The following is a 12336-nucleotide window of genomic DNA, read 5'->3' as shown; positions in this document are numbered from 1 at the left end:
ATGTAATAAGTGATATCAGACCTTTTCAGATAGATAAATCAGGGTCCTCTTTTGCCTATTGGCACTTGGTACCATAATTATGAAGCTCTTAATTATTGAAAATAGGCACCAATGTATTTGATATCTCTGTGTTTATTTAAGATATGCCTTTTTGACATTAGTTGTGTGTGTGTGTTTTGTTTTGTTTTTGCACATCCTGCAGTCAGAAAAAAGTCAAATTAACTTGCCACATAATTCACCACAGATTAGGTAGTAAGCTATAATAATTTCTAAAGGGTTAGAATCTATAGTATACTATAAGTAACTCACTTAAGCTGTTAATAATTTATAGCAATACAGTCCTGACTGACTTGTTAAGGGCTCTAGGAGCATAAGTAATTGGTGCAGAAAGATAGATCAGAGTTTCAAGAATATGTTTTGGGTAGAGAGTCTTTTTCCATGATAACCATTATCTCTTAAGTCTATATCCATGGCCTAAAGATTATGCTAATCACTCTAACATGACCTTGGGTCTTAGGTCACTGTCGGTTGACTTGTCAGTTGCTTGATGAAAAGCATCTAGTCTGGGCCTACCAGGAAGAATCTAAGATTTAAAACACTTTAATCCTACCTTTTATGTACTTCACATTTTGAAAATTTCTCTTGCAAAATGTGTGATGTTTTTCACATGGTGTCGGTTTTCTATTAATAGATGATTGCTTTCACATTTATTTATTGTAACCTTCCTGTAACCACCAGTTATGAACACTCTTTACAACACTGCCAGCCAGATCTCGGGCTTTTGCAATATATATTCTATTGTCATGGGTTTGTGGGTGTTACATGTAGTTTAGGTGTTAATGAACAAATTTGATGGCCTGGTTTCCAAACAACCAAAAGGATGAAAGGAAATAGAACAAATATTTTGTGCAGGGAAAAGAGTCTGGTTTCCTGACTTGCCCTAAAAGAGGGCTTTAAGCCTTTTCTTGCCTCTTTGTTAACAGAAGTTGAAAAGGAAAATCAGGAATCATTTTCTCTTTCAAAGTATATCTGCTGCTGCTAAGTCGCTTCAGTCGTGTCCGACTCTGTGCGACCCCATAGATGGTAGCCCACCAGGCTCCCCCGTCCCTGGGATTCTCCAGGCAAGAACACTGGAGTGGGTTGCCATTTCCTTCTCCAATGCAGGAAAGTGAAAAGTGAAAGTGAAGTTGCTCAGTCATGTCTGACTTAGCGACCCCATGGACTGCAGCCTACCAGGCTCCTCCATCCATGGGATTTTCCAGGCAAGAGTACTGGAGTGGGGTGCCATTGCCTTCTCCGAAAGTATATCTGTTACAAAGTAAAGTTGAGATGAGACTATGGAGCAGTCTTTCCCCAAAAGACTTTGTTTCACTGATGCTTAGATAAGTAATTCAGACATTGTCATAAAGATAATGAGATTCATTTTTAAAAATGGGCTCAGGAGAATTTTTGAGTATAATACATGATATAAATAATCATGCCAAAATTTTAAATGAGATGCTTCTCAAGCAAAAACCCCACTTCATTTTGACTAAGCTCCAATTTTGTGGAAAGCCTATGCAAAGTATGCGAAGTTTTCCTCTTCACATGAGGAAAACTTGATTTGATTGATGATTTGATGTTTCAGTGCCTGAGTCTCATTTTGGCTTCATCATTTACTTCTTAAAATCTAAGCCATGTGTTTCTACCTAAGCTGGTAATGGCTATATTGAGACTTTGCTGTCAGTGAGCTAGACAGCAATACCCCCTCATTTCTCTATAGGAAGCACTTTTCTGTGCACAGAAGCAGCAGCTTCAGGTTAAAGAGTTTGCCCAACTCCATCTACAGAACTTTGAAAATGGTCAAATCTGAATTTCCATCCAGTTCCACCTACACAGGTAGACAATGGCACAGCAGTTTTTATAAATCACCTTAAAATGTTTAGACATCCCAAATTAGAGATAGGATTCAGTTTGGTTAAGAAGATTAATGAAAACAAGTAGATGAGACTAAAAATAATTTGATATGTTAAAACGTCCTTCTGATCCAAATAGTAAATGTATATTTTTAGGGTGAGAGCTGAGGCTACAATTGCAGCCTGGATTTCCTACTAAGTTATAGCACTGCCATTCTCCCTGCTCAGAAACTGCTTTCTGCCTGTGAGGTGGAACAATGGGTTAATTCATTAAGAACAGAGATTTATTAAGGGACTGCATGATGCTAAACATTTGGTGGGGAAGATATTTAAACAGTGCTTGAGTAAGTTTACTGTAATAGGCACAGTGGATTTAACTGAAGCCCCTTAGATGTAAGCTCACATTCTGCCACTTGCATGGAACCTTTTGAAGGTCCTATACTTAATTTTCTATGCAGAATTTTATTTCTTTTTCCTTCTTCTCTTTTTTTTTGAATATTGTTCCCTGTGTTATACAGTAAATCCTTGTTGCTTATTCTTTTTATATATAGTAGTGTGTATCTGTTAATCCCATGCTCCTAATTTATTCCCTACTTTAGTAACCATAAGTTTGTTTTCTGTATCTGTGAGTCTGTTTTTGTTTTGTAAATGGATTCATTAGTATTATTTTTTTAGAATTCACATACAAGTGATATGATATAATGTTTATCTTTCTCTGTCTGATTTCACTTAGTATCATAATCTCTGTGTTCATCAGTGTTGCAAATGACAATATTTCATGTTTCATCCTTTTTATGGCTGAATAATATTTCATTGTATTGAGGTCTTCTTAAGACCTTCTCTTAAGAAGAATCTCCCACATTACTTAGATCTCTGTTTCCACCACACCTGGATCCATCCCTGACTACAGATAAGAATCTTTGGTTGTTAAATCAAGTGTAGAAGATATATGACTACTTGTGTTATAGTCATATTTATTTTCTATTTGACCATGCCTTCCACCGAGTAGAAGAAGAAACCTTGGTGAATTCAGAGATCTTGCTAGAAGTGACTTTAAGCAACTAGATTATATGAAAGGTGATGAGTTGAAAATTGTATTTTCTCAATTTGATAGGTGCATTCTGTATACCATAGCTGACATTAGAAATTCTAAATTAAAAAAATAAAACAACAACAAAAGAAGTCCTGGGTTAACCCTTGCTAATGAAGAATGTAATTTGCTGTACTCAGACAAATGCTTACAAAGAAAAATTGTACATGACATTTTAGTGCTGTCAAAATAGTAATTTTGATGTCATTTTCTAATAATAACACATGTAATTTTGAGTAGTTTTGTAGCAATATTTAAATGTTTTTTGATGCTTGAAATTGTTAAAATAGGATGGATTTTTGTTATACAGTTCCTTACTGGACGTGCTAAACCACTTAACAAAGACTAGTATAGAATTCTTCACAGCACTGACATGCATAAATGTCAACAGTGTATTTCAATTCAAATTTAATAAAAAAACTGAGTCAGGATTTAATAAACTCTGAAAATCATCCATAATTTGGAAATTAAAATATTATCTCAGAGGAATAATTATAATATGCCATTTATTTCCTCCTGAGTTATTTTTGATGGACATCGACTTTGGATATTTTTCACTTCCATTTCTAGTGGGTTTTGGCTTAAAAGGATTCTCTTTTTGAATCTTGAGTAATTATTGAAGATAATTTGAAGATATATTCAAGATGAGGGAAATTGAAGCACACAATTACTAGACAGAATAAAGCTCTTTATAAATATGTCTTGATCAGTGCATGTGCAAATAGGCAATGCTATTAAGATTTTCTAAAATTAAGCTTTAAATGTTCAATTAAGGATAAATATCTGAACTTCTCTGATTCATCTATGAGTTGTTTCATACTAAAAATGAAGAATTCTTCCCATTTCACCTTTTCATAATGAAAAATAAAAATAGAAATGAATGCCCATATCATTTCATCTCACCTTTTTTTTGCTGAAAGAATTATTTCTTATTAATATCTAAATAACTATGATGATAATAAATTAACATTGTAAAATAGAAGGTTAAATTATCAACTGGCTAAAGACAGAATCAGCAATTACTTTTAAGACAAAAAATTTCTGTCTAGTAAGCTGTTTATGGGCTACCTGGTGGCTCAGTGGTAAAGAATCTGCCTGCCAGTGCAGGAGATGCAGGTTCGATCCCTGGGTCAGGAAGATCCCTTAGAGAACGAAATGGCAACCCACTCCAGTATTCTGGCTTAGGAAATCTGAGGGACAGAGGACTCTGCTTGGCTACAGTCCATGGGGACACAAAGAGCTGGTCACAACTGAGCACACAGGTACACTTTAAATATTTTCAATTATGTATTGGATGCCTATTATATGCCAGGCTATTTAAAAAATCACTTTCCAAATTTTGTAAATTATAATTGTTCAGAGAAATATGCTGTCATTGAAGAATTTAAGCACTCGTGCAAAATAGTTGAATTTTATAATGCCATTTGCAGCAACATGGGTACAACTAGAGATGATCTCACTAAGCAAAGTACGTCAGAAAGAGAAAGACAAACACCATATGATATCATATGTGGAATCTAAAATAATGACATAAGTGAACTTATTTACAAAACAGAAACAGACTCACAGACACAGAGAATGGATTTATGGTTGCCAAGGGGGAGGGATGGATTGGGAGATTGGAATTAGCAGATGCAAACTATTATATACAGAATGGACAAACTGCAAGGTCCTATTGTTGCACAGGGAACTATATTCAATATCCTGTAATAAACTGTAATGGAAAAGAATATGAAAAAGAATTTGTATACATTTGAATAATTGAATCACTTTGTTGAATACCAGAAACTAACACAACATTGTAAGTCAACTATACATCAATAAAATAAAATTTTAAAAATAAATTAATTTTAAAAATGGTTGAATTTCAAATACAGCACTTACACAGTCACATTTTGCTTAGCAGTGGACATTGATCTTTAAGTTATTTAGATTAACAGTGTAATATTTAACTACAGATATATGCCAGTGATTTCAAATTTGCTTGAAGATTATTGTGAAGTTATTAAAAATTTACTGAGCCTCAGGAGTCCACCTACCACCCAGCTGACATAGAATTGTTGACAGTTATTAATGCACTGTAAGAATAAGGAAAGCCTTTTATATAGTGATTTTGAAGTTTGAAACATTTTATTATAACTTATCCGTTGTAGAACATTGTACTACACAATGGTGAAAAAAAGTTTCCCCTTGACATCATCTATCCCATTGAGTAAAGTCTGGCTATTTATGTGTGGCTTGCATAACTGAGAGTTAAAAACAGGTTTATAAAGAACCCATTTATAGAAATCCTAGTTAACTCTCTTGGTTAAGCTTTTAGTTCTATCCAATTATTTCCTGTTACTTCATTGAGAAACCTAACAAATAACCAACTGACGACTAGCTAGTATCACACCCTACAGTTATATTTTAGGAAACATTAAACTAATTTTGACATTCTCTGCAACTCTTAAAAAAATAAAATATTATTTTTATTTCAGATGCGATCTGTGAGCCGAGTCTTTAAGTTTATTGATATGCCAACAGAAGATGGTAAACCTAACAATTCATTCAGACCATCCAAAGATAGTCAACCCTCAAAAGTTATGATCATCGAGAATCAACATGTGAAGAAAGATGACATCTGGCCCTCAGGGGGCCAAATGACTGTCAAAGACCTCACAGCAAAGTATATAGATGGAGGGAATGCCATACTAGAGAACATATCCTTCTCAATAAGTCCCGGCCAGAGGGTAAGATTTAAACATTGCTTGCTTTGTTAAGGCAGTGGCACCCCAATCCAGTACTCTTGCCTGGAGAATCCCATGGACGGAGGAGCCTGGTAGGCTGCAGTTCATGGGGTCGCGAAGAGTCGGACGCGACTGAGCGACTTCACTGCACTTTGCTTTGTTAAACCTGTGTTCAGTAAGTGAATCTCAGTAGCCTAAAGCAGTGTGTGGGCAGAATCCATTTGTAATTCTTATTGTTGACTAGGACCAATGTTGAACACAAATATTTTCAAGTTATTATATGGAATCAGTATTGTTTCATGTGAAATTTATTTTGCAGAGTCTTGAATCTGTATAATGGAACCATCTTACTTATTTTTTTATTGGAGTATGCTGCTGCTGCTAAGTCGCTTCAGTCGTGTCTGACTCTGTACCACCCCATAGACGGCAGCCCACCAGGCTCCTCTGTCCCTGGGATTCTCCAGGCAAGAACACTGGAGTGGGCTGCCATTTCCTTCTCCAAGTTATTGTAGTATAGTTGCCTTATAATGTTGTGTTAGTTTCTATTGTACACCTAAGTGAATTAGTTACATGTATACACTTCCCCGGTGGCTCAGATGGTAAAGCATCTGTCTACAATGCGGGAGACCTGGGTTCGATCCTTGGGTCGGGAAGATCCCCTGGAGAAGCAAATGGCAACCCACTCCAGTACTATTGCCTGGAAAATCCCATGGACAGAGGAGCCTGGTAGGCTACCGTCCACAGGGTCGCAAAGAGTCAGACACGACTTCACTTTCACTTTCACTTTCTTTCATACACATATCCAACTTTTTTTAGATTCCCTTCCCATTTAGGTCACCACAGAGCACTGAGTAAAGTTCCCTGTGCTATACAGTAGACTCTCACTAGCTGTCTGCTTTATACAGTAGTGTGTATATATCAGTCTCAATCCACCAGTTCATCCCATCTCCCCTTGGTAACCGTAAGTTTCTTTGCTGCATCTGTGACTCTATTTTTGCTTTGCAAGTAAGTTCATCTGTACCCTTTTTCAAGATTTCACATTCAAGAGATATTATAAAATATTTATCTTTCTCTTTCTGACTCATTTCACTCTGTATGATAATCTCTAGATCCATCCATGTTGCCACAGATTGCATTATTTTATTCCTTTTTAAGGGCTGATTAAAATTCCATATATATTTGTAACACATCTTCTTTATTCATTCCTCTGTTGATGGATATTTAGTTTTTTTCCATTTCCTAGCTAGTGTAAATAGTGCTACAGTGACATCGAGGTGCATGCATCCTTTCAAATTATGGTTTTCTATATAGAAGGATGAAATTAGAACACTCACTAATTACATACACAAAAATAAACTCAAAATGGATTAAAGACCTTAATGTAAGGCCATATACTATAAATCAGAAAAAATATAGGCAGACTGTTCTTTGACATAAATTGGAGTAAGATTTTTTTTGATCCACCCCTTCAGTTCAGTTCAGTCACTCAGTCGTGTCCGACTCTTTGCGACCCCATGAATCGCAGCACGCCAGGCCTACCTGTCCATCACCAACTCCCAGAGTTCACTCAGACTCACATCCATCGAGTCAGTGATGCCATCCAGCCATCTCATCCTCAGTCGTCCCCTTCTCTTCCTGCCCCCAATCCCTCCCAGCATCAGAGTCTTTTCCAAAGAGTCAACTCTTTGCATGAGGTGGCCAAAATACTGGAGTTTCAGCTTTAGCATCATTCCTTCCAAAGAACACCCAGGACTGAGCTCCTTCAGAATGGACTGGTTGGATCTCCTTTCAGTCCAAGGGACTCTCAAGAGTCTTCTCCAACACCACAGTTCAAAAGCATCGATTCTTTGGCACTCAGCTTTCTTCACAGTCCAACTCTCACATCCATACATAACCACTGGAAAAACCATAGCTTTGACTAGATGGACTTTTGTTGGCAAAGTAATGTCTCTGCTTTTGAATATGCTATCTAGGTTGGTCATAACTTTCCTTCCAAGGAGTAAGCGTCTTTTAATTTCATGGCTGCCGTCACCATCTGCAGTGATTTTGGAGCCCCCCAAAATAAAGTCCGACACTGTTTCCCCATCTGTTTCCCATGAAGTGATGGGACCAGATGCCACGATCTTCGTTTCTGAATGTTTTGCCTTTTAATATATGTTGTAATTTTTTGTTGACAAATGGCACTATTTTCTAGGTAAAAGAACCTCAAATAATTAGGCCTTCGACACTGTCAGGTCTGGGGTAAAGGGAAGTGTTCTACTGCTCTATAATTATGTCTCAGTCTTTTACTGAGACTGTGCCCATGGGCTGCACAAGTGCTTCTCAGATTTTTCTCCCCTTTTAGGTGCAGTAGTACACTTGTGTGGGCTGGTGCTGAATATTTTCCTTTCTTTGATCAGTTAGGTTCTAATTGGAAAAAAAACAAAAACAGTAGGTTCAGTTCTGGTAAAATACTTTCTCTTGAAGGAGACTTTGTTAAGAAAAACAGGATGTTCTGGAAGATTATAAATTGTTGTTTCTCACCTTTTCCTGAGGATATCAGAAAATATTTCTGTGTACTTCACTGTGAGATTAACTGTTGGTGGTGGGCTCTTACACTTACAAAAGTGTGTGCGTCTTCCCTATGAATGGCTCTGGGAGTTTTTTACTCTCAGACTTTACCACACTGAGCCTCCAGAGGTTTGCTTAGATTTCCCTAGGGCTTCCCAGGTGGTACCAATAGTGAAGAACCTACCTGCCTGGGAGGGAAGTTCGGGAGGGTAGGGACATGGATTCACCTATGGCCGATTCTAGGGATTATATGCAATAGATTCAGGGGATTAGATCCAATAGACAAACTGCCTGAAGAACTATGGATGGAGGTTTGTGACGTTGTACGGGAGGCAGTGATCCAAACCATCCCCAAGAAAAAGAAATGCAAAAAGGCAAAATGGTTGTTTGAGGAGGCCTTACAAATAGCTGAGAAAAGAAGAAAAGCAAAGGACAAAGGAGAAAAGGAAAGATACTTGCATTTGAATGCAGAGTTCCAAAGAATAGCAGGGAGACATAAAAAAATCTTCCTCAGTGATTAATGGAAGGAAATAGAGGAAAACAATAGAAAGGGAAAGACTAGAGATCTCTTCAAGAAAAATAGATACCAAGGGAACATTTTATGCAAAGATGGGCTCGATAAAGGACAGAAATGGTGTGACCTAACAGAAGCAGAAGATATTAAGAAAAGGTGACAGGAATACACAGAGCTGTACAAAAAAGATCTTCTTGACCCAGATCATCATGATGATGTGATCACTCACCTAGAGCCAGACATCCTGGAATGTGAAGTCAAGTGGGCCTTAGAAAGCATCACTACAAACAAAGCTAGTGGAGGTGATGGAATTCCAACTGAGCTATTTGAAATCCTGAAAGATGATGCTGTGAAAGTGCTGCACTCAATATGCCAGCAAATTTGGAAAACTCAGCAGTGGCCACAGGACTGGAAAAGGTCTGTTTTCATTCCAATCCCAATGAAAGGCAATGCCAAAGAATGTTCAAACTGTGCACAATTGCAGTTATCTCACACGCTAGCAAAGTATTGCTCAAAATTCTCCAAACTAGGCTTCAAAAGTACATGAACTGTGAACTTCCAGATGTTCAAACTGGATTTATAAAGGCAGAGGAAACAGATCAAATTGCCAACATCCATTGGATCATCAAATAAGCAAGAGAGTTCCAGAAAAATATCTACTTCTGCTTTCTTGACTACACCAAAGCCTTTGATTGTGTGAATCACCACAAACTGTGGAAAACTCTTTAAGAGATGGGAATACCATACCTTCTTACCCGCTTCCTGAGAAATCTGTATGCACATCAAGAAGCAAGAGTTAGAACTGGAAATGGAACAGCAGACTGGTTCCAAATCAGGAAAATAGTACGTCAAGGCTGTATATTGTCACCCTGCTTATTTAACTTATATGCAGAGTACATCATGAGAAATGCTGGGCTGGATGAAGCAGAAGCTGGAATCCAGATTGCCGGGAGAAATATCAATAACCTCAGATATGCAGATGATACCACCCTTATAGCAGAAAGCAAAGAAGAACTAAAGAGCCTCTTGATGAAAGTGAAAGAGGAGAGTGAAAAATTGGCTTCAAACTCAACATTCAGAAAACTAAGATGGTGGCATCCAGTCCTGTTACTTCATGGCAAATAGATGGGGAAACAATGGAAATAGTGAGAGACTTTATTTTTTGTGGCTCCAAAATCATGCAGATGGTGACTGCAGCCATGAAATTAAAAGAAACTTCCTCCTTGGAAGAAAAGCTGTCATCAACCTATATAGCATATTAAAAAGCAGAGACATTACTTTGCCAACAAAGATCCATCTAGTCAAAGCTATGGTTTTTCCAATTGTCATGTATGGATGTGACAGTTGGACTATAAAGAAAGCTGAGCACCAAAGAATTGATGCTTTTGATCTGTGGTGTTGGAGAAGACTCTTGAGAGTCCCTTGGACTGCAAAGAGATCCTAACAGTCCATCCTAAAGGAAATCAGTCCTGAATATCCATTGGAAGGACTGATGCTGAAGCTGAAACTCCAATACTCTGGCCACCTGATGTGAAGAACCGACTCATTGGAAAAGACCCTAATGCTGGGAAAGATTGAAGGTGAGAGGAGAAGGTGATGACAGAGGATGAGATGGTTGGATGGCACCATCAATGTGATGAACATGAGTTTGAGCAGGCTCCGGGTGTTGGTGATGGACAGTAAGCCTGGTGCGCTGCAGTCCATGAGGTTGCAAAGAGTCAGACATGACTTAAGTGACTGAACTGAACTTTACCTAATCCCAACATGAAGGCTCCACTCTTGTGACCAAATCACCTCCCAGCCACCCTACCTCTACTAGTGTCACATTGAGGGGTTAGGATTTCAATATATGAATTTAGGAGAGACACAAATATTCAGCCCATTACATGGCAAAAAGACAAAATAATATTTTGTGCAGAAAAATAGTTCAATCTTCTTATTAAAGCACTTTGTCCATAGAAATTACTTTAGTGTTGAGAAATCCTTTTACTCTTTGGGTTCTTAATTTAGTCTTTTACTTCACAGAATCTGTACTTTAAATTTTATTTTCAGTGCATGAGTAATGTGGCAAGTATTTCACAAGTTTAACTTAAAAAGAGTAACTTTAAAAAAGAAAACTTATTTTTCCTTTCAGTCTCAAATAGTTTTTTCTTAAAAGCTTTTGATTTTTGCCTAAATTTTTAATGTCACTTTCCCCTAACTAGTACCTCTCTTTTCTTTTTCCTTTTCTTTTTCATCTCAAAGTATAGGCTAGGATTTTAATTTAGAGGTAGGTCATTCATGATAAACCTAGATTTATCAAAATGCCTCAGATGACATATTGTATATATTACAGTACTGGGTAGTCCTCTGATTAAATATATTCAATCAGACTTCAAGACCTAATCTGGGTGAGCTTATCTGCTTTCTCCATTTGTAGTCTCTCTAAAATACTGAGATGCTAGAAACAATTCAAATAATATCAAGGGCTCAGATCATAGGAGCATAAGCACCTAGTATCTATTTGATTTTTTTAAACACATATGACATTCTGACTTGATAAAAACTGATGTGAAGTATTTGAATCATTCAGTTACTTATACCAGTTTTGTGAAGAGTAGAGTCTCAAGAACTTATTGCATTATAAATTATGTTTTATTAATAATAAACAGATCAATCAACATATAAAATTACAGTTATTGTAACTTTAGGGATCTAAGTTTCATTTGATTCAACATTTGATTTATAGAGACCACAGGAAGATAAATGATAAACTGTTATAACAGTTTTCAATCTATTACAGTATTAAAATGGTGAATAAGATTCTCTGAGAAGAATGTACTGAAACTGTTCTATTCATGGTACAACGAAATTACAACTAGCACCAAATTCAACACTATTTTACTCTCTACATGACATTGTGATTTATCTTGATCCAAAATTATCAAAGAGGAGGTACACTGAAGTTACTAGAAAACATTGACTTAGAATTAGCATCTGTCTTAAAGGCTTATTTGCAGGAAGTAGTCTGGCCTTATTCAGTAGATCACTGAGAAGCCTTAAAACAAATCCTGGAAAAGAATTATGTGCCAAGTATATAAACAACAGAAGACTTTGTTAGGTATGAATCAATTAGACATGTTGTTGAAAGCCATGTCTGACTCAGTGGAATGCCAGCAGTTCAGCAATATAAGGAAACCAGAGAGATAGCTAAAACTTTATAGAAGTAAAGATTTACAAATTTCCTTAATCCAATTTTATCTTAGTATAAAACCTGGGTTTTCTAAACATTTAAATATTTGCTTCTTAAGGAAAAAGAATGTAGTCATGTCCCCTAATCATTAGAATCTTGGCTAATGATTTAAGAGTCTGAAGCTCAAGGAACTTATCATCAAAAGTTCTTGATATGACTTTAGAGCAGGTCACTTCCTGCTCTTGAATTTCCCTTCCCTACTTTTTGTTCATGCCTCCCTATACAAGGCATACTCAGATTGCTTTCTTGGAAAATCATCAAGTATGGTGAATGTGTTTGTACAAAATGGGCTGATTCAGAAATAGAAGTGTGCATATGAAATTCAA

General features: G+C 36.8%; 1 protein-coding gene across 1 annotated transcript in view; it reads left to right on the top strand.

Moving 5' to 3' along the window:
- CFTR (CF transmembrane conductance regulator) overlaps positions 1-12336 on the top strand; it is a 159904-nt gene that overhangs the window by 114167 nt on the left and 33401 nt on the right. Inside the window, exon 22 of the mRNA XM_040259873.1 lies at positions 5466-5717. Within this exon, the coding sequence (XP_040115807.1) occupies positions 5466-5717 (252 nt within the window). The remainder of the gene's footprint in view (positions 1-5465; positions 5718-12336) is intronic.

Source organism: Oryx dammah, unplaced genomic scaffold (assembly GCF_014754425.2).
Source record: "Oryx dammah isolate SB20612 unplaced genomic scaffold, SCBI_Odam_1.1 HiC_scaffold_18, whole genome shotgun sequence".
NCBI lineage: Eukaryota > Metazoa > Chordata > Mammalia > Artiodactyla > Bovidae > Oryx > Oryx dammah.
The sequence above is the reverse complement of the archived record's forward strand: the minus strand, read 5'-3'. Positions and strand labels throughout refer to the sequence as shown.